The 22,162-nt window shown below is 45.7% G+C and overlaps 1 protein-coding gene across 1 annotated transcript in view; it reads left to right on the forward strand.

Moving 5' to 3' along the window:
• Positions 1-2,209: 2,209 nt before the first annotated feature.
• Positions 2,210-22,162, forward strand: part of LOC308387677 (rap1 GTPase-activating protein 2-like) — a 44,492-nt gene continuing 24,539 nt past the window's right edge. Inside the window, exons 1-2 of the mRNA XM_080867896.1 lie at positions 2,210-2,343; positions 10,317-10,352. Coding sequence (XP_080724022.1) covers positions 2,300-2,343; positions 10,317-10,352 — 80 coding nt within the window. The 5' untranslated portion in view covers positions 2,210-2,299. The remainder of the gene's footprint in view (positions 2,344-10,316; positions 10,353-22,162) is intronic.

Raw genomic sequence — 22,162 nt, forward strand, 5'->3', positions numbered from 1 at the left:
TCGTTTTTGTTTTGTTTTTTCCATATATTGCTAGTTAGAGGTTTTTCAGCGGTTTATCCCTCAAAACTGTAAATACAAAAAAGTTGCACAAAATAGTTTCCAACCACGAGAAATTTATTTTGAGTGTCTTCATAGTTTTATTGTTGAGATACACCAATTATATACTGCAGGAAAAACTAAAATAAGTATTATGATGCAAATTTGCAAAAAAACCAAACAAACAGCATGTGCATCAAAATAAACTATTTCCAGCAGTGTGATTTAAGTTCTAAGCATCCCTGAAATAATTTCCCCCAGGGATCAATAAAGTATTCTGATTCTGATTCTGAAACGACACAGAAAGTTATAAAGTCAAACATGACTTTTAAGGACACCAGTATAGGCTTATAAGGGCCTTGAAGGTAAAAAACTACATTTTCCGCTGACCGGCTTTAAAGGGTTAAAACCTGTCTGTCCTTTCAGTGATGAGTCAAAGTCTGCTTTAAATCAGGACACACTCTGAGAAGAGTCCAGTTCAGAGTTTTTAGTAATGAAACGAGTATAAGACACTCCTGGGGACTGGTTTCCTGGTCCAATGAGAGCTGTGGGAGTACCATGGGGGAACAACAAGTCATTTACTGTGAAAATAAATAAATAACAGATTCTTATTTTTTTTAAAAACCCTAATGAAATAAGACACCTTAAACAGACAGGCTTGGCTGGACAGACGAACTCAGAGGACAAAGTAAAGCTGTTAATGGAGAATCCGGCCAAACGAGCAGGAAGATACACAAAGCTTAATCCTTCATCTTAGACCAGTGCGATGATCGGAGCAGTTAAAGGTTCACAGATTTTTAACTTGGCTGTCCGCGGCGGCGGAGTCCAAACTTCATATGAACATCGGCACGTGGACTGATTCCCTTTATACAACAGACGCCCTGCTGTCAATGCCAAAGTGCTTTTGAACATTCACTCTGATGGCTGCGTCGGAGAGCAAACTGGGGTTCAGCGTTGGGCGTTCAGGGATCAAACCCCCAACCTTCCAGTTATTAGATGAGCTGCTCTGCCTCCTGACCCACAGACCCGAAGAATCGAGCCTTGTTTCCCCGTTAGCCTGGTCACCACGGCAGGCATGTCCCACTGACAGCTGACAGGCCAGACATTCAGGTCGAGGTTATCGAGAGCCCTCAAAGGGCGTTGGATGGGACAAATGCTCGCACACCTGGAGGGTCAGTGCTCATTTGCACGTATGAGCTCTAGAACTGCCACAGTGTAGGATGGGCCATCAGAGGAACCGTAGCTTTAATGAGCCAGTGTCCGTTTCACTGCGTGCGCGTGGACCTGTGCGGCTGAACCTCTGAGACAAACATGTGGTACTGACAGGAACTGCCCCGAGGCCTCGTCCCAGGCGGACACGCCCAGAACACCCCAACCGGCTCCTTCGGGTTTGACCTGAGCAGTACACAAACATCACAGTGACATCAGGTCGAGTGGACGGCACAGCTGAGCAGCATTGGCTGATGATCCTCCCATGCCAGCCAATCAATAACAGCGGGGCGTGGCTTTCTTTAGTGGGAGGGTCGTAACCTCCAATAAGACATAAGTGTTACGCCTTCAGACTGACGTGAAGGTGTGGATTTGTGTGCAGTAGACAGTGAGTGCAGACTTTCCTACACTGAGTGAATCAACAATGGGAAGAGAAAGTTTCAAAGGTGGTCATTTAGGAACGCGTGTGAGGTTTCCGCGCTGCTGTGTGTGTGTTTGTTAATGTTGGTACGCCTGAAGCCCTCCTGATTAAAAATCCTTCCTCGTTCTTTTTCCTTTGTGATGTTTTCCTAAAACTGATGGATTCACAGATGAGAGTAAAAACTGCCGTCAGCTGCAGCCGTGTTGCATAATAGCAGGTCCCGTAAACCGACACGTGCTTCCATCCATTTATGTCCATTTATTATGGATGATAAGTTTTCAGCTCCTCTCCATCAGGCTGGCAGAGAGCGGGTACTCCCTGTAAACCTCCTCCTGCTATCCCTCTATGTCTCTCTACCCTCGCTCTCTCTCTCTGCTGGCTCTGTGCTGTGAAGTGAAGTGGGAGAGGAAGACGAGAGAGCAGCGTTACCGACAGGAGGAGGAAAAAGGAGAGGGAGGCGGCGGGAGTGTCTGACAGAGAGGAGAGTATTTATAGGAGGAGAGATGAGGAGTTAGAGCCACAGCGGAGGGAGAGGGAGGCAGAGGTACAAAGAGGGAGAGAGAGGGAGGGAGGAAAACCCAGACACAATAAGAAGAAAAGAGAGACAAAGAGGAGGAGGGCGAGCGAGGCACCATGCTGAGGAGGAAGAGGAGCGTGTCGTTCGGAGGCTTCGGATGGTAAGAGTGCTCGCCCTTTGATGAATGGCTGAATGGTCTCAGCAGCTCTGTCCGGCACACTTTCTCCGGGTTTTTGAGTTCATCTCCAGCTCGAGCTGCAAGGAATGACATCACACTGACATCATCAGCTGTGAAGTCAAATTGTTACATTCACGTGGAGGGATTGTGAATGTTGTTTAGATCAGGCGAGGGAAGCTGAACGTTAACGAAGTTAAAATGGGACCTTTTTTGAATGGACGTTGGTGGGAAAGTTGTCGGGGCTCTGCGAGTTCGTTCTTTGTGAGCGTGAGACGCTTTTCTGTGTCGTCTGTGTTTCTAGTCGACCGACGGCGAGTTAATCAGCAACTTTCTGCGTTCGGACGAATCCAAATGACAGTTTAGCTCTGCAGGCGTTTTCTGTCTTCTCGTCAGCTTCATTTGTTCTGCAGCACCAAAGAGGACAGCGTGCTCACACCCAGCACAGCAAACACATAATACATGTCTGTTATCAGCTATGCACCTTCATCCACACAGTGCATGAAGATGCAACATTTTCCTTCTTTAATGAGAAAATCTGATATTCGATGTCCCAGCTGCTTCTTTCTGCTTCTTGTTGTTGGTGGTTTTGTAGTTAAACTCTCAGCTGACGCGTTCCATGTCTTTGACCTCTGCGTGCGATCATCACCTGAAACAAAAAGTGGTCACTCTGAAGGAATCAGGCTTTATAGGATCCAGTTCAAAAAATGGGTCATTTCATCATCAGAGGTCCTGAAGTGAGTGCATGCATGCCTCGTCTGCCCCTCTGCACGCTTCCTGGAATCGGCCAATCAGAGCAGCTTGTTTCAGAGCGGCTAAACTGATGGGCTACAACATTCAAAGCTCCTCTGCCAGAGTCCAAAAATAACAATAAAGTATTTTAAAAGCTGCTTATTTATTTTCTATTTCACAGTTTATACACAAATATATTCACAGCACCTCGTTACTTATTTTAGATTTAAAGAAACAGTGACTGGAAATGTAAAAGTTTCACATGGAGCATTAACCCTTTAGAGCCGGTCGGAGCGGGCACGCTCTGTTTTGCGTAACTATTTTTAAATCCCGGTAGCTCTGCAACCACGTAAGCTAGCGCAATAATTTTTTTTGCATATGAAACCGGAGGAGTTGTACTTACATCTGATGCCATCAGCTTGTCCTCGGTCACGGTTTCCTTCCACATAAAGCTTTGCAAAAACTGCATAAAAAGCCCTTGCAGGAACAAAAACATAATATTCCAGAAACACGCTTTGCCGATCCGGTCAGCTGTTTGTAACACTTCCTACGTTGGAATAGACGTCAGCGCGAACTTTTGCATGTCCGCCATGACCTGCCCGAAACCGGAAGTGACGTCATTTTTCGCAGAAATGTAGTTTTTTTTTACCATCAGGGCCTCATGAGCCTATACTGGTGTTTTTAAAAGTCATGTTTGACTTTATGACTTTCTGTGTCGTTTCTGGGATGCTGAGGACTCATATTGCACTGCTGGAAATAGTTAATTTTGATGCATATGCTGCTTTTTTGCAAATTTGCATTATAATATTTATTTTCGTTTTTCCTGCAGTGTATAAAAATTGGTGTAGTTCAAAAATAAAACTATGAAGACACTCAAAATAAATTTCCTGTGGTGGGAAACTATTTTGTGCAACTTTTTTGTATTTATAGTTTTGAGGGATAAGACTCTTAAATTTCTCTAACTAGAAATATATGTTAAAATATATGTTATTGCACTTTTTTGCAATTTATGTAATTACTATGCACTTAATGCAGACATATTATTAAAATCTGGGCTATAATGGTTGTATTGATGTATAGCAACTTGAAATGCTCCCAAAAATGGCTCCACAGCATGTAAAAATATAATATAAGCTCTAGCGGACTTGGTTCTATGGTAGGTCTTAAAGGGTTAAAGCTAATGACACAGATCTGGATCCAAAACCCTGAACAGACCTTAAATCACATGCTGGGACCAGAGAAGAGCGTAACCTTGGTTACGACAAATGTGACCCAAAACACATTATTTTACATTATATTATAAATAATATTTATATATTATTAATTACATACAAAACAACTAAATATGTACGAAATATTTAAATATTAATAATGAGTTAGAAAGTTTATTATGTAAGTAAAAAGTTTATTATTTACTCAAATTATTTATGTAATATACTTTATAAATTAATTATTTAAGAAATGTTTTATTTATTTATATGTAATGTTTATAAATGTATGTCATGATAAAATATTAAATGTATGTAATAAATGCCTGAAAAAGTCAAATCTTGGCAAAGGCATTTTTTTTAATTATTAGACCACAATAATATAAAAACTTCAACTATTAATCGGTATTATTAAAATAATTATGTATTAAAAACATTATTAATTTATAAATTCTTGAATATCTGTTTAAATAAAAAAAAATCCAAAATGTAAAATGTTATATTATTATTATTTTTATTGGTTTATTGTTATTATTAAATACATCATGGAATTATGGAAACCAAGGTGTGAAACTGGGTGTGGGTACCAAGTTGGTGTCGTAACAGAGGCGCTGGTTTACGACACCAACTGTCTGACATCTATAATCCAGTTTTGAGTTCCCTCCCCAGACGCCTTAACGCCCACTCACATCCTGGGCCATCTGACCTCAGGACATCACATGATAGGGTGGGGCCAGGTTTCACAATGAGCTCACCCGAAACCCTGTCTGATTGTGACCCACACCCAGTTTCACACCTTGGCTCATGTGATTAGGTAGAGGATCATCAGGGGGTCCTTTGGTCCCTCTGTGGGGGATACTCCCACTAGGTTTATATCTGGGACTCTCCACCATTTGACCTTAGAACTGAAGAAGCTTCTCGGATGAGAGGTGAAACGTCTTCAAGCAACTTAAAGAAGTCCAGACGCTTTTCTTTGCAAGCTCCTTAAACATTAATTAACATTCACATAAGAACTCATGTTTCATTGGTCACTGTTGGTCCTCCATACAGCTGGCTGTGTTTGACACTAAAATGTGAAATATTTACAGGAGAGAATCATTTGTGTCTGTGGGGTTAATGAACGCTGCAGGTCGGAGGAGGAGGAGTGAAGGTCAGAGGGGAAACCAGCAGCAGCTCTGCGTCCTCTCGTCCTCGCCTCAGTGAACCTCAGCCTGAGTCTGTGACCAGAATTCACAGCGAGTGGAAACTCGGACACAAGCTCTTCAATCATTCACCTCCTCCCCTCACACCTCCTCCCCTCACACCTCCTTCTCGTCTCCGACCTCCCCACCTCAGACCTCCTCTCATTTTACCCCTCGGTGTTTCATCCTTCCTTCTCCTCAGACCTCGGTCTCTCTCCTCCTTCTTTTCTGTTGCTGTTTTCTTTTGTGTCTCCTTGTTTCCTTCCACATCCCCTTCTTTACTTTTATACATCCTTGTTTTGTTTTTCTACTTTCCTTCTCTTCGTCCTTCTTTCCTTGTTTCCTTGCTCTGATTCTGTTTTCATTCATGTGCCTTTATTTCCTTTCACACCTCCTTCTGTCCTTAAAAACTTTTTGTCCTTATTTCCTTTTATGTTTCCTTCTTTCACTCCCTATATACTTCTTCCTTTTCATACTTCCTTGTCCACTTCTGTGTTTCCTGTCCTTCTTCCTTCCTTCCCTGGAGTCTTCTTGCTTCATTGCCTTGTGTCCTTCTATCCCTTCCTTCCAGGTCAAATTAGTTGCTTCCTTCTATGTTTCCTTCCTGTCCTTTCCTTGTGTTTGTCCTTGTTTTCTTTTAGACCTTGTTCTAGTTTCATTCATGTGTCCTTCTTTCCTTCCCTCTATGTTTTCTTTACTTCATTAAATATCTTTTTGGGATTATTCATACTTCCTTATGCCCTTAAATACATTCCTGTGTGCTCATTTCCTTCATATTGCTTCCATATTCCCTTCCCTTGCACACTTTCCTGATTCTGTTGTTATTTCCTCCTATGCTCCCTTGGGTCCTTTCAGACATGTGTCCTTTTCCCCCTTCTTTTCCACCTTCTTTCATTGCTTCCTTGTTTCCTTCGGCGATACCTTTCCTAGTTTTTTTAATAGTTGAATTCCTTCAACACTTTCTCCTCATTTTGTTCTATACCTCCTTCCTTTTGTCCTTTCCTTGCGTTTGTCCTTATATCCTTCCAAACCTCCTTTTCCCTGCAGTGTCCTTCTATACCTCCTTCATGTATGTCACATTCCTTTCATTCATGCATCATTTTTGCTTCCTTCTTTCCTTGTTTACTTCTTTGTTTACCTCCTCCTTTCCATCTGTCCTTGTGGTTTCCTTCCATGCACTCTTGATTCCTCCATCTCTGTTTCTTCATCCTTTTATAGCTCATGATTTCCTTACATAAAAAGAAAAGCTCCTGTCCTTCCCCACCTCCTCCTTTCCTTCCTCTCTGTCTCATCATAATAAAATAACAGATGGTACGCCCTCACAGATTACCTCATGCCTCCTCGTCGTTCCTCTGTCCTCCAGCATTTAGACCAAGACGACTAATAGAGTTGCACTATTAAATAATGCAGGACCGGCCTCGGGCGGCTGCAGGAGCGTTTATATCAAACCCCGGGATGCTCCGCCCATCCTGCTCCACCCTCGTTCTCTCTTTGATGGCTCGACTGTCGCTGTCATCACAAACAGTCACAGGACTCAAACCTGTGGCTGCAGCAGCTGCTGGAGCTTCACCCCGAGACGCCGACATGTTTTATCCTTTATGTGAGGACGCCATGTTGGTTTAACGTGTTAGTTCAGACTTCTAGGTCGCTCTGTTAGCGCTGTTTCCATACTCAGTGTCTGAGAGCGGATAGGTCAAAGGTCACAGCCCAGATGAGCAGTGTGATGGTCAGACTGAAGCGACATCAAAGACATTTTATTGTTCGAGGAGTTTGTAATTATTTTATTTTCAAACAAAGAACTCTAAACGTGACGATTTTAAAGTGCAAAACTCAATAAAAGTGAGAAATCTGCTGAATCATGTTTGTTCACTGAAGCAGGAAATCAGCTGTTTGTGTAACAAACTCATGTTAGTGGGAGTGGAGGGGGGCTGAGTCGCTGCTGCAGCCTCTGCTGGTCGCTGGAGGAAGTGCAGGTTTGAACGATGTCAGCTTTGTTTCCAGGTTGGGTTGGAGGGACGAGTTTGGTTCAGCGCAGTGGTGACAAACAAACACACAAACACACACAAACACGCAAACACACACACGCACACACGCACACAGAGACACACGCTCGCACAAACACTCACACAGGCAACTGTTTCCTGTGCTTTAAAATAAAGCAGCATGCCTGCACTCTCTACTGTCGGCCATCTTTGTGTGTGTGTGTGTGTGTGTGTGTGTGTGTGTGTGTGTGTGTGTGTGTGTGTGTGTGTGTGTGTGTGTGTGTGTGTGTGTGTGTGTGTGTGTTGTTGGATGAGTTATTTATGGCCTGTGGGAGTGGAGTTTTCTCAGAGTCATCATACTCAGGCTTTTAAAGTTCTGCTCGACCACACGCTCTCCTCTCATCTCCTTCTGTCCTCTCCTTTCCTTCTTTCCTCTCCTCCTCTCCTCCACACTTGTCACCTGATCTGTGTCTCCTGTTAACTCTCACTTGTGGTTTTCAGGCTGTTTCCTGTCACAGTGAGGTTGCTAACATCTGTGTCAGGTAGGGCTGGGCTCTATCATACTGTTCATGGTAATACCGGTGTAATGTTGGGCAACGATAAGAAAATGAAATATGGCGATAGAATTTGGGTAAAACGCGCATGCGCAGTGCCTTTGTTTACATACGCACATGGCGGCGACGCAGAATGAGAAGAGCGAGAGTGGATCGCTGAATGAAACAGATGAACCAGAACTGGTTTCTAAAAATGCTGCAGCTTCACTGGTGTGGAACTGGTTTAGCTTTCGTCCGTCAGACACACAACAAAGCACTATTTTTGGTAGCGCATGCTAGCGGGCCGTCGTTATTACCGTGTTGTTTGGAAAATGCGGCGCACTTAAAATCAATCCTTTGATTTTCTGAAAGTCGACAGAGCCCCTTATAATCCCGTGTGCCTTATGTATGAACTCTGGTTGTGTTTACTGACCTGGAAACGATTTTATGTGCACGGCGCTCGAAAATCTGTCACATGTTTCAGTACGACTTTGCTGAGCTACGAAGCCGCACCGCTTGATGGATTGTCGGAGCTTTACGGCTATTGTAGGCGGAGCCTCGCGGAGTGATACGTGCTGTGCTTCAACATAATGTTACCGTGTTGTGTGTGTTTAACCTCTTTTTAAGTGTTGTGGATGTTATACATGGTTATGCTGAGGATGTGTCGGCCAGTTTCCACTGGAAACGCCTTTTGGTTAAACTGTCAGCGAGGAATTTGCACTGTTACATTTTTGTATAACTTTAATGCACATAAAAAAACAGCTGCTTGTTTAACCCTCCTGTTATGTTGCGGGTCAGATTGACCCAGAACAGAAGAGATGTCACATGTCATCTGCATCACTACAGAAAGCGAAAAAAATCTAAATTGACCAGGAACGTAATCAGTGCTCCTTCAAGCCAACATAACAGGAGGGTTAAGTGAAAATACATTGATGGGTTTTTGCACTAATAAAGTTGTGGAGTTGTGTTTTGTCTCATGTCAATTATATCATCAGTTATATCGTTATCGCAAATTTTCAAACGTATATCGTGATAAATATTTTTGGTCATGTCGCCTGCTCTAGTGTCAGAGTCTATCAGTGATGAGCGCTGTGGTGTGTATGACAGATAGACCTGTGTTACAGCATGCATGAGACATGAGCCATGTCTCTGCAGCGTCTGGATGCTTTATCATCAGCACTTCCAAGGACACCGTGTGAGTGAGGTGTGATGCAGGTACTGATGAACAGCGGTTATTTCACACCCTGGGTGGTTTGGACTCCACCCTCCAGTCAGACCTGTGTGTGGTGCTCAGGAGACCGAGCCCGGTGAAAGGGGGCGTGCTCAGCCCAAACAAGTCCCTGGGTCACCCCGCAGTGGGGCAAAGAGAGAGGCTGAGGAGCTCAGCCATTCAGGTCGAACTTATGGAAACGCAGTCGGTGACAGAGAGACAAACGTCCCGTTCTGTCCCTATACGTCACGTCAAAACCTCTGTGCCTCAGGCTACGTCCACACCAGCCCAAATAGATTTGAAAACGCTGTTTTCATCTGAAAACGCTCCGCGTCCACAGTAGCGTTTTCAAAGAGTTGTGCGTCCACATTGAAACGGTCCAAAACACTTACGTTGCAGTCCTGCACATGCGCAAAAGCCAGTGAGGATTAAAGAATTAGAAGGAAAGCAATCTGCAGCACGTACAGACTGATATTAATCTGTAACAGGGCTGTCAAAGCTGAGACCAATCAAAACCACTGCTGTGTAACGCCCTCCGCTGTCTTAGTTTAATTGGTCACATGACTGCATCACACGACTAAAATGCGTCATCGTTTTAGAAAGTCTGCGTGTTCGAGTGTCCACACTGCGACGGGACAGCTCCGTTTTGAAATGTATTTGTTTTTCGAGAGCGTTTCCAAAACGCGGCGTTTTTCCTTGAGGAAAACGCCGCCTCAGTGTGGACGGGAGGCCAAAACGGTGTTTTTAAACAAAACGGCTTAGTGTGGACGTAGCCTCAGGAACCCACTTTCTACCACTGGATGACTTTCTGTGAAGTCATCCAGTGGTTCATGCGTCTGCTGGTTTGTGCTGGTTTGTGCTGTTTTATTGCGCTTCAGCCGTCATTACAGAAACACGCCTGATTCGGTGGCGCTGCAGCACTTTAATAAACAGGTTTTATTGCTGTGAACCTCACACCTCACTCAGGTTACTGAGGTTAATAGAGAATGCAGATAGAAATCTCGTCCTCCACCTCGGCAACGTCCTAACGTTCCTGCTGTTATCAGAGCGCGCTCAGTGCACCACATGTTAACGGTGTCTCTCTCTCTCTCTCTCTCTCTCTCTCTCTGTAGGATTGATAAGTCTACAGTCAGCACTCTGAGAGCTCGGTGAGTAACAACCCTGAATCACACGAAGACCGCACTCAAGTTGTTTCACTGCCAGAAATAAAATAAGAGCAGCAGCAGCTTCACCTCCCTCAGCCTGAGCTTCACTCTACCAAACATCGTTCTGATGTGTTTGATTTAGCATGTTGTGTTTCAGGCTCTGGAGAACAGCTTGTTATCTGCAGCTTCTTCCTTTTAAAGGGCCAATCTGCTCATAGAGGATGGTTCCTTATTGTGCCGGTCCATTAAACCAAGCTCTGGAACCGGCTCTGGTCCGGTCACTTTACACAGCTGCTCAGCAAAAAGCAGTGAAACCCCTCGGTGGTGCCCAGAGTCAGCATCAGGCCATAAACCGAAGCTGTCAATGAAACCAGTTGTGCTCACTTCAGCCAGATGTGCTCCTTTATATTTAGTCCATTGTGTTTGCTCGTCCACCCCGTGCAAATGAAGCCCTGCTTCCTGCTTCCTCCATCCATGGATCCAGACCTGCACCTGTAGGCCCAGGAGGGATGGTGGGTGCAGGTCAGGATCCATGGATGGACGGATCATGGTTTAAAGGATCTGGTGACTTTGTTGAAGCTTCTGATGATCCTCATGGTTCTGATGGTTCTGATGATCCTGATGGTTTTGATGGTTCTGATGGTCATGATGGTTCTGATGGTTCTGATTGTTCTGATGGTCCTGATGGTTCTGATGATCCCGATGGTCCTGATGGTCCTGATGGTCCTGATTGTTCTGATGATCCTGATGGTTCTGATTGTTCTGATGGTCCTGATGGTTCTGATGGTCCTGATAGTTCTGATGGTTCTGATGATCCTGATGGTCCTGATGGTTCTGATGGTTCTGATGGTTCTGATGATCCTGATGGTTTTGATGGTTCTGATGGTCCTGATGGTTCTGATGGTCCTGATGATCCTGATGGTTCTGATGATCCTGATGATTTTGATGGTTCTGATGGTTCTGATTGTTCTGATGGTCCTGATGGTCCTGATGGTTCTGATGGTTCTGATGATCCTGATGGTTCTGATGGTCCTGATAGTTCTGATGGTTCTGATGATCCTGATGGTCCTGATGGTTCTGATGGTCCTGATGGTTCTGATTGTTCTGATGGTCCTGATGGTTCTGATGATCCTGATGGTTTTGATGGTTCTGATGGTGCTGATAGTTCTGATGATCCTGATGGTTCTGATGGTCCTGATGGTCCTGATGGTTCTGATGGTCCTGATGGTTCTGATGGTTCTGATGATCTTGATGATCCTGATGGTTCTGATGGTTCTGATGGTCCTGATGGTCCTGATTGTTCTGATGGTCCTGATAGTTCTGATGATCCTGATGGTCCTGATGGTTCTGATGATCCTGATGGTTTTGATGGTTCTGATGGTCCTGATAGTTCTGATGATCCTGATGGTCCTGATGGTTCTGATGGTCCTGATAGTTCTGATGATCCTGATGGTCCTGATGGTTCTGATGGTCCTGATAGTTCTGATGATCCTGATGGTCCTGATGGTTCTGATGATCCTGATGGTTTTGATGGTTCTGATGGTCCTGATAGTTCTGATGATCCTGATGGTCCTGATGGTTCTGATGATCCTGATGGTTTTGATGGTTCTGATGGTTCTGATGGTCCTGATAGTTCTGATGATCCTGATGATCCTGATGGTTCTGATGGTTTTGATGGTTCTGATGGTCCTGATAGTTCTGATGATCCTGATGATCATGATGGTTCTGATGGTCCTGATAGTTCTGATGATCCTGATGATCCTGATGGTTTTGATGGTCCTGATGGTCCTGATGGTTCTGATGATCCTGATGGTTCTGATGGTTCTGATGGTCCTGATAGTTCTGATGATCCTGATGATCCTGATGGTTCTGATGGTTTTGATGGTTCTGATGGTCCTGATAGTTCTGATGATCCTGATGATCATGATGGTTCTGATGGTTCTGATGGTCCTGATAGTTCTGATGATCCTGATGATCCTGATGGTTCTGATGGTTCTGATTGTTCTGATGGTCCTGATGGTTCTGATGATCCTGATGGTTTTGATGGTTCTGATGGTCCTGATAGTTCTGATGATCCTGATGGTCCTGATGGTTCTGATGGTTTTGATGGTTCTGATGGTCCTGATAGTTCTGATGATCCTGATGATCCTGATGGTCCTGATGGTCCTGATAGTTCTGATGATCCTGATGATCCTGATGGTTCTGATGGTTTTGATGGTTCTGATGGTCCTGATAGTTCTGATGATCCTGATGATCATGATGGTTCTGATGGTCCTGATAGTTCTGATGATCCTGATGATCCTGATGGTTTTGATGGTCCTGATGGTCCTGATGGTTCTGATGATCCTGATGGTTCTGATGGTTCTGATGGTCCTGATAGTTCTGATGATCCTGATGATCCTGATGGTTCTGATGGTTTTGATGGTTCTGATGGTCCTGATAGTTCTGATGATCCTGATGATCATGATGGTTCTGATGGTTCTGATGGTCCTGATAGTTCTGATGATCCTGATGATCCTGATGGTTCTGATGGTTCTGATTGTTCTGATGGTCCTGATGGTTCTGATGATCCTGATGGTTTTGATGGTTCTGATGGTCCTGATAGTTCTGATGATCCTGATGGTCCTGATGGTTCTGATGGTTCTGATTGTTCTGATGGTCCTGATGTTTCTGATGGTTCTGATGATCCTGATGATCCTGATGGTTCTGATGGTTTTGATGGTTCTGATGGTCCTGATAGTTCTGATGATCCTGATGGTTCTGATGGTTTTGATGGTTCTGATGATCCTGATGATCCTGATGGTTCTGATGGTTTTGATGGTTCTGATGGTCCTGATGGTTCTGATGGTTCTGATGATCCTGATGGTTCTGATGGTTTTGATGGTTCTGATGGTCCTGATGGTTCTGATGGTTCTGATGATCCTGATGGTTCTGATGGTTTTGATGGTTCTGATGGTCCTGATAGTTCTGATGATCCTGATTGTTCTGATGGTTCTGATGGTCCTGATAGTTCTGATGATCCTGATGATCCTGATGGTTCTGATTGTTCTGATGGTCCTGATGGTTCTGATGATCCTGATGGTTTTGATGGTTCTGATGGTCCTGATAGTTCTGATGATCCTGATGGTCCTGATGGTTCTGATGGTTCTGATTGTTCTGATGGTCCTGATGTTTCTGATGGTTCTGATGGTTCTGATTGTTCTGATGGTCCTGATGTTTCTGATGGTTCTGATGATCCTGATGATCCTGATGGTTCTGATGGTTTTGATGGTTCTGATGATCCTGATGATCCTGATGGTTCTGATGGTTTTGATGGTTCTGATGGTCCTGATAGTTCTGATGATCCTGATGGTCCTGATGGTTCTGATGGTTCTGATTGTTCTGATGGTCCTGATGTTTCTGATGGTTCTGATGGTTCTGATTGTTCTGATGGTCCTGATGTTTCTGATGGTTCTGATGATCCTGATGATCCTGATGGTTCTGATGGTTTTGATGGTTCTGATGATCCTGATGATCCTGATGGTTCTGATGGTTTTGATGGTTCTGATGGTCCTGATAGTTCTGATGATCCTGATGGTTTTGATGGTTCTGATGGTCCTGATAGTTCTGATGATCCTGATGGTCCTGATGGTTCTGATGGTTCTGATAGTTCTGATGATCCTGATGGTCCTGATGGTTCTGATGGTTCTGATTGTTCTGATGGTCCTGATGTTTCTGATGGTTCTGATGATCCTGATGATCCTGATGGTTCTGATGGTTTTGATGGTTCTGATGATCCTGATGATCCTGATGGTTCTGATGGTTCTGATGGTCCTGATAGTTCTGATGATCCTGATGGTCCTGATGGTTCTGATGGTTCTGATAGTTCTGATGATCCTGATGGTCCTGATGGTTCTGATGGTTCTGATTGTTCTGATGGTCCTGATGTTTCTGATGGTTCTGATGATCCTGATGATCCTGATGGTTCTGATGGTTTTGATGGTTCTGATGATCCTGATGATCCTGATGGTTCTGATGGTTTTGATGGTTCTGATGATCCTGATGGTTCTGATGGTTTTGATGGTTCTGATGATCCTGATGATCCTGATGGTTCTGATTGTTCTGATGGTCCTGATGGTTCTGATGATCCTGATGGTTTTGATGGTTCTGATTGTTCTGATGGTTTTGATGGTTCTGATGATCCTGATGATCCTGATGGTTCTGATGGTTTTGATGGTTCTGATGGTCCTGATAGTTCTGATGATCCTGATGGTTCTGATGGTTTTGATGGTTCTGATGATCCTGATGATCCTGATGGTTCTGATGGTTTTGATGGTTCTGATGGTCCTGATGGTTCTGATGGTTCTGATGATCCTGATGGTTCTGATGGTTTTGATGGTTCTGATGGTCCTGATGGTTCTGATGGTTCTGATGATCCTGATAGTTCTGATGATCCTGATTGTTCTGATGGTTCTGATGGTTCTGATGGTCCTGATAGTTCTGATGATCCTGATGATCCTGATGGTTCTGATGGTTCTGATTGTTCTGATGGTCCTGATGGTTCTGATGATCCTGATGGTTTTGATGGTTCTGATGGTCCTGATAGTTCTGATGATCCTGATGGTCCTGATGGTTCTGATGGTTCTGATTGTTCTGATGGTCCTGATGTTTCTGATGGTTCTGATGATCCTGATGATCCTGATGGTTCTGATGGTTTTGATGGTTCTGATGATCCTGATGATCCTGATGGTTCTGATGGTTTTGATGGTTCTGATGGTCCTGATAGTTCTGATGATCCTGATGGTTCTGATGGTTTTGATGGTTCTGATGATCCTGATGATCCTGATGGTTTTGATGGTTCTGATGGTCCTGATGGTTCTGATGGTTCTGATGATCCTGATGGTTCTGATGGTTTTGATGGTTCTGATGGTCCTGATAGTTCTGATGATCCTGATGATCCTGATGGTTCTGATGGTTTTGATGGTTCTGATGGTCCTGATGGTTCTGATGATCCTGATGATCCTGATGGTTCTGATGGTTTTGATGGTTCTGATGGTCCTGATAGTTCTGATGATCCTGATGATCCTGATGGTTCTGATGGTCCTGATGGTCCTGATAGTTCTGATGATCCTGATGATCCTGATTGTTCTGATGGTTCTGATGGTTCTGATGGTTCTGATGGTCCTGATGATCCTGATGGTTTAATTAGACTGACAAACTGCGGCGCACAGATCTGCGGCGGTTTGACGCAGATCCACACGAGCTGTTGTTACAGACACGAGAAGACTCCAGGTGAGATTCAGGCGACTGCTGTTGCCCATAGAGAGGATCGAGCACACAACCTGGAGGCGAGCGAGACGCTAACAGATGCTGATTATGGATTTAATGAGCTCAAAACATTTCTAACTGCTGTTTGTATGCAGACAAATATTTCCAGTATGAAAAGGAAGCGCCGCTCAGCTCATGCAGGATTTACAGGAGGAAATCGATATGAGCTGGTTTCAAAGGTGAAGCAGATTACTGTGAACAAAAGAAGCAATTATACTGTTCTTAATGAGCCAAATATTGAGAACTGTGGAAATGCTGATAAGGACGCTGCGTTTATGCTCCTCTGCTTATTTCTTTCATCAGTTTGATCTGTTTTTGAACATTTAGCAGGAACAAGGATGAAAAAGTGAAATCCTTGTGCTGACGTGCTGGAGCCTCCACATCTGTGTAGCCTGCATGTCCACTTAAACTTGCTTTTTTAAAAACCTGTGACATCCGTCAACTAGAAGTTTGAAGACTAAAGTCAGGCTGACTGCTGCTTTACTCCAAAGCTTGTCGAACAAAACTTTGACCTGGAAGCTTTAAAGAGACGTTTGTTTGGGTGAGTTCGCACGTCACACCGCAGAGTCCAGAACAGGAGTTACTGCCATACGGTCACAGAACGGCCACGAGGAGAGTTACTGCAGAACGTCACGATGTCACGGTGAAGCTGACCTTAAATGTCATCATGATGTCATTGCTTCCTGTGAGACCTTTCTGTGACGTTTTGTCATGACTAACGTTTGACATGCCAAAAACCTGCTCAGTAAGGTCATGATGACCTTTAACCTTTAGTCTCTGGGACGTCCGCTGGTTTAGCTCCCGACGTTCACATCAGGAGAAAAACACGGAGCACGTTGGAAGCTCTTCGTCTTCCTGTGAGCCTAAAGACTGATCTGATTTCAGCTGGAAGATGAAGATGCTCTCTGCGGTGGAGCGGAAGGATGAGTGCTGGGAGCTGCAGTCGCTCGCTGCTCCCGACTGAGCCCGAAACCTGAGAGAGAGGGCAGGTCACAGGTTTGATCCCAGGTGTCAGTCTGCAGCGCGGCCACACAGCGAGTTGGAGAGGATCATGGGACATGTTCCACAGGTGACGCTCGCCGTTACAACCGACAAGTGAGTGATATTACAGAGCAGCCATAAAAGCACATGGTGCAATCAGGCCTCCGTAAACGGGATCGTTACCATCGGGCGGTGTGTGCGTGACTCATGCATGAGCAGTCACACCAAGTCTGCACGCTCACTTCATGTGCATGCCTCGTTTTGGCTGCTTCACTTTGCACATCGTACACCTGAAGAACGAGCACGTAGCTTAAACGCCAGAAATGTGCGGACAGCTCTCGTAACGCACGTCTTTAATAATCCAATAACACGCACTGCCTGTAAGTCCTTCGTCAGAGGTCTTCCTCCCGTGTGTCTGCCCACATGTGGCCCGCTGTGCGTCTGTGGGGAAGGTGACCGCGTGTCCGACAGCTGTTTTCCCTCCAGCAGGTTCGCACTTCAACGTCCACACGTGCTGCTCGTCACCCCGAGAAGCTCATTGGTTGGTTGGGTGGTGTGGATCGTCTTCCTGCAGAGGCGCGGTGTCGGTGTGTGAGCTGCTTCATCACCTCCGCCTCATTCTTGGCCTGTTAGTACAGTAACCTCACAGAAGCCATGTTATTTGTCACATGATGTCATTAAAAAGTTGCGTAGTGTGAAATTATCTCTAAGCTGTCAACATGTTTATTTCCGCTGGAGCCTCTGCTGGACGCCAGAGGAACTGCAGCGTGTGGCTGTGCCTTTACTGAGTGCAGGTAATCTGCGATGTAAACTACTCTAGGATGAAGTGAGTGTGACAGGAAGCTGACGGTAGTGATGGCGAGTGTTTGTAACGCTCACCTGCACAGAGACGCTTTAAGGTCATCGGGATTTCACTTCAGGCTGAACGTGCTGAAGCTCAGAGCCTGATGAGGGGGAGAGATGTGCAAACATTCACAGTCCGGACTCAAACTCCACCACATCCAGTTAGAGCATCCTCCCCTCCGCCCCTCCCCCCTCCCCTCCCCGCCATCCTCCATCTGCTACTGGCTCTCTCGCTCGCTCTCTCTGAAAGATTAAGGCGCTATAAGCTTAATGGACCCTGACGTTACAGGAGAGAGAGAGGGGAGGGCTGCTGGTGTGTGAGAGCTGAGTGAGATGCTCAGTAACCGTCGGCAACGCAACAATGCCACACGACCACTGGTGAGTCTGGCAGTCCCTCCATCTGCATGTGTGTGTGTGTGTTGCCTTGTTTTTGCTGTTTTCATTTACAATGTGATCATGTGACTCCGTAGTCTCAGCTCTGAGGTGTTCAGGTGTTCACTGAAGTGTTGGTCCAGTTTACGTTTACACGTGTAAATTACTGATGACAGACACTCCTCGCTCAACGATCAAACTCTGGAGTTTTCTGTGAGGACGGTTTGCAGAAACGCAAAGAACGGCGGCGCCGATTGGACGCTTTCAGCCAGGAAACTGAACATCTGTGCAGCTGCACGCTGACAGCTGCAAGACAAACAACAACGAGGAAGATTTTCTCAAGTCTCGACTTAGTGAAGAAAACCTCCTCATACTCACTCAGCACCAATTATAGCTCACACACACACACACACACACACACACACACACACACACACACACACACTGGGAAATGTGAGCTGCAGAGAAATGTGTGTGTGTGTTACACACCAGACCGTCTGTCTACAAACAGGAGCCAGCAGTGCTGCTCGTGTCCTACTGTCGTTTCTGTTTGTGATGCTGTTGTTGTTGTTTGTCTCTGTGCCGTCTCCGTGGCGACTCAGTTTCATCCGTGTGAAAGACAAAGGCGCAGAGCGCCGTGGCTGCAGGGGAGGAGAGCGCACGTTTCTAAAAAGTCAGTCTTATTGTTTCGTGAATTGCCTGCAGCTCTGAGCGAAGCGTGGCGAGTTACACAGCGGCAGAGTACGGCCTCATCGGCGCCCCCTGCATGCAGTAGTGTTCACTGCAGACACAAAGGGAGGAGCCATCGTTTCAAAGTGCATGACGTTTAATACGTTCATATCTCGTGCTGACAGCGACGGTATATTATGTCGTCTGGAACAGGAAGTTGATGCGAGCTGCTGACTCTGTTTCAGCCTGGTGAGGGCGTATTCGCTCCCTGATGGGTCGTATGACTCACAAAAACTAACAGAGGCTGCCTCAGGGTCACCCATCTACACCACAGCTGCTGTGAGCGTACGCTGTCATGTGCTTTGAGCAACTAGCCCTGTTTGAGTAAACTAGCAAAGTGCCGCAGCATTTTTTTTAGCTTAGCCTTCTGTTTGTGTTTGTTCTGCTTCCTGTTTTATTTTGGGAATTGCTCTTCCTGTTGCTGTTTTTCCTTTTTTGGATTTTCAGCTCCACCTTTATCGTTTCCACCTGTGCTCCACTCCCACCTGTGTCTCTTGATCACTCCATCCTCACACCCACAGAAAATGTGCCATTTTGGGACAAAGTTTCTCCATGAACGCTAAAGCCCACGGCGAGGTGCTTCCAACTGAGCTTACACAAAGAAGCAGATAAAAATCATTTATTTCAAATAACACAGTCAGCACCCCTGCTGTGTTTTGCGGGAAACCCCGTTTCTCGCACGCTCCTGCGTTTCTGACTGATCAGTCGAGTCTCATTCCCGAAAGCTGCTCGGACACATTTAAGCGTTTTGGTGTCATACGCGGCAGGTCTGTGGTTCTTCAGCTGTCAGCGAGCCACACGTCGACCGAGTCTCTGGGTCAGAGCAGACGTTTGTGCTGCTCCTGGCAGGTTCTCCAAAGTGGAACTGATCCTGGGTGGGAAGCAGGACACGAAGGGGATCAGTGGGTGTGGATCAATCAAAGGCCTCGGAGACCAAACTGGTTGTAATGATCACAAGGACGTGAAAGGTGTGATCCGAGCTGAAGCTGCTGTTCTAACACAAAGAAACAGGAGTGAAAGCGTGGATATTCACACAGTCATGACCACGAAGCCGCCGCCGCCATCCTCACTATTTTATTTTTAATGAAGCTGGAATGTTTCACTTCGTTTCATTTTAAAGGTTCAAACTGGGATGGGCCCTCCTGTTGGAGAAACTCGAGGGTTGAATTTAAATTTTAATGAAGAGCTTTGATGTTCGTCTGAAACCCAGCGAGCCTCCTGGCTGTGGGAAACGTGACAAAATCCATTTTTCATGACTGCAGAGAATCACCTGTACAGGTGGATGTGTCACACTATGCCCCCGGTTTATGAGCAGTAACTGGTGCGCAGCTCGCCGTGACGCGGCCGTGAGGACGAGCTCTGTTCACATGCAGACCCTGATGTCACATTTAACACGTGCACTGTGTTCACAGCTGGTCCTGTTGGCTGCAGTTCCCCCAGGGGGCGCTCTCAGGGAGTCCTGAATGGGCAGCATGCTGACATGGATCAACTCTTCTGTCCTTCAGCTTCTCCAAATTCGTAGACTCCTCCGAATGCAGCCGACAAATGCGTCCTCCTTTTCCCCGAATTTGAAGGATGGGTCGGGTGTGTCCTTCGTGGCCCACCATATCCCAGAATTCATAGCGCGGCCCAGCCAAACTCCAGTTTCCAACAATGGCGGCCGCTACTAAGTTTTTAATATTACTCTTATTACCTTTTCTGGGTCACAAAATAAACTTTTAACATATTTTCAGGCGAGAAAGTAGCTGTGTAAACATCAAATATCTGCTCGGTTTATCAAGATATCGCATATTTGCTAAAGTGCTTCGACGTTTTCGGAGGCGTCTGCTACCCACCAGCTCGACAGCTAGCCGGGAGCTCGAGGGTTACTGAAGCCGCAGAGAACGGCACAACTCCCGGCACATCATTTTCAGATCACCGCGGACTTTTAAGTCACTTAGACAACCTAAAAATGTTATTGTTGGGCTTTTTTCAGTGTTTTATTTGTTCGTGAGTAAATCGGTTTGGCTGAGATTAAAGTTATTAGATTAGATAAACCGCCTTCGCGGTCTACGTGGGCCGGGTCCTCAGGAATTTGGACACCCTACTGTCTCGAGGATAAACAGAAGAAAAACATTTAGCCAAAAATAGAGCCCCCTTTATTCTGTTTTTAAAAGTTTCCAGTATTTGAATAAACCCACGCGCCCAGAGTGAGGGGCCTGTGGCGGCCATCTTTGACTGACAGAAAACTCAACACTGGAACCATTGAACATTTAAAGAGCCGAGCCTTCGAGGGGAACTGTTTTAGTGCCGGACTCGGCCTGCGCTCCTCCAGAAAACGTGCCGCAGGCGTCAGAGTGTCAGGAGCCTGCTGTTTGAGTCTGGGGGCCTGGTGCATTGTGGGAATGGCTCAGAGGGACGTGTTGACATCAGTGTGTGTGTGTTGGATGAAGGTGATGTTATTGGCTGTGACGTTCAGTCATCAGCGCAGATAACGAGCCAGCTGAGAGTCGAGTTAAACTGGTTTTATTTTAAAAGTGAAGCTCGGGGGTCTTTAACACACGCACACTCTCGTGCCGTCTCGCTGCAGCGCTGTGGACGTCGTGTACCTCACACACCTTCTCTGACCTTTTCTCTCTCTGCAGGCTTCATGTTCTCGGTTCTCGTTGACCTTTGTTTTCCTTCCTGGTCGCTCTGAGCGCTCCCCGAGGAGCCAGATTTGGGTCGGTGTTGTAGACGAGCAGCAGAAGATGCAAACAGAAATGTGAGGCTGACCTAATTACAGTGAAACAAAGAAAGAGGAGTACATCTAACTGGTGTTTGGAGCAGGAGGAAGAGGAGGCGGTGTTAATCACGTGTTGGAGCGCCTCAGGTTTTACTGCTGCACAGGTCCATCAGCCTTCTGAATGACCGTGAAACACCAAGTGTACCTAAAATAGTGGCGTGGACAGACGGGGAGATGCATTTCCTCCTCTGATGACTGTGTTTGAGCTGAAGCTGTAGATGGAGGATCGTAAAAGGTGCAGCAGCGTTTCTTTTACAAACACAAACTACGCAGCGTGCGTGTTTCCGGCTTTTACTTTGAAATGACTCGACAGGAATTCTGGGACATATGGCCCGGCCTACTGCGCCTCTGATTGGACAGTGTTTAGGGCGTTTGGAGAGACTCGGAGCGCCGGAGAGCCGGCGTTACTGAGCTACGTCCCTGTCACCATGGGAACGAAAGCCCTTGGTGACTGCTCAATGGCAGTGATTGACAATCATAATTCATTAGCCAATTAGCATAGCATATATAATCCTCATTTTTAACATATTATGAGTAAACTACAATTAGAAACGAGCGGCTGCGATGACAAACAGAGCAGCAAAGTGTGTACAGAGGTCAGAGGTCAGCGTCTCCACAAACTTCTACAGGACCACAAGCCTCTGCAGCCACAGCTGTCTGAGCTATACCTGAGCCGGCGAGAGCAGCGAACTCCCGGCACATCGTTTTCAAAGCCCCGCGGTCTTTCACTACTCAGGTTAACATGATATATGAGTCACTTAGATAACCTAAGATGTTATTGTTGTCCCAGCGTCCGGTTATAGTTAGCAAGGAGCCG

This window comes from Rhamphochromis sp. 'chilingali' (genome assembly GCF_963969265.1).
Source record: "Rhamphochromis sp. 'chilingali' genome assembly, chromosome: 19".
NCBI lineage: Eukaryota > Metazoa > Chordata > Actinopteri > Cichliformes > Cichlidae > Rhamphochromis > Rhamphochromis sp. 'chilingali'.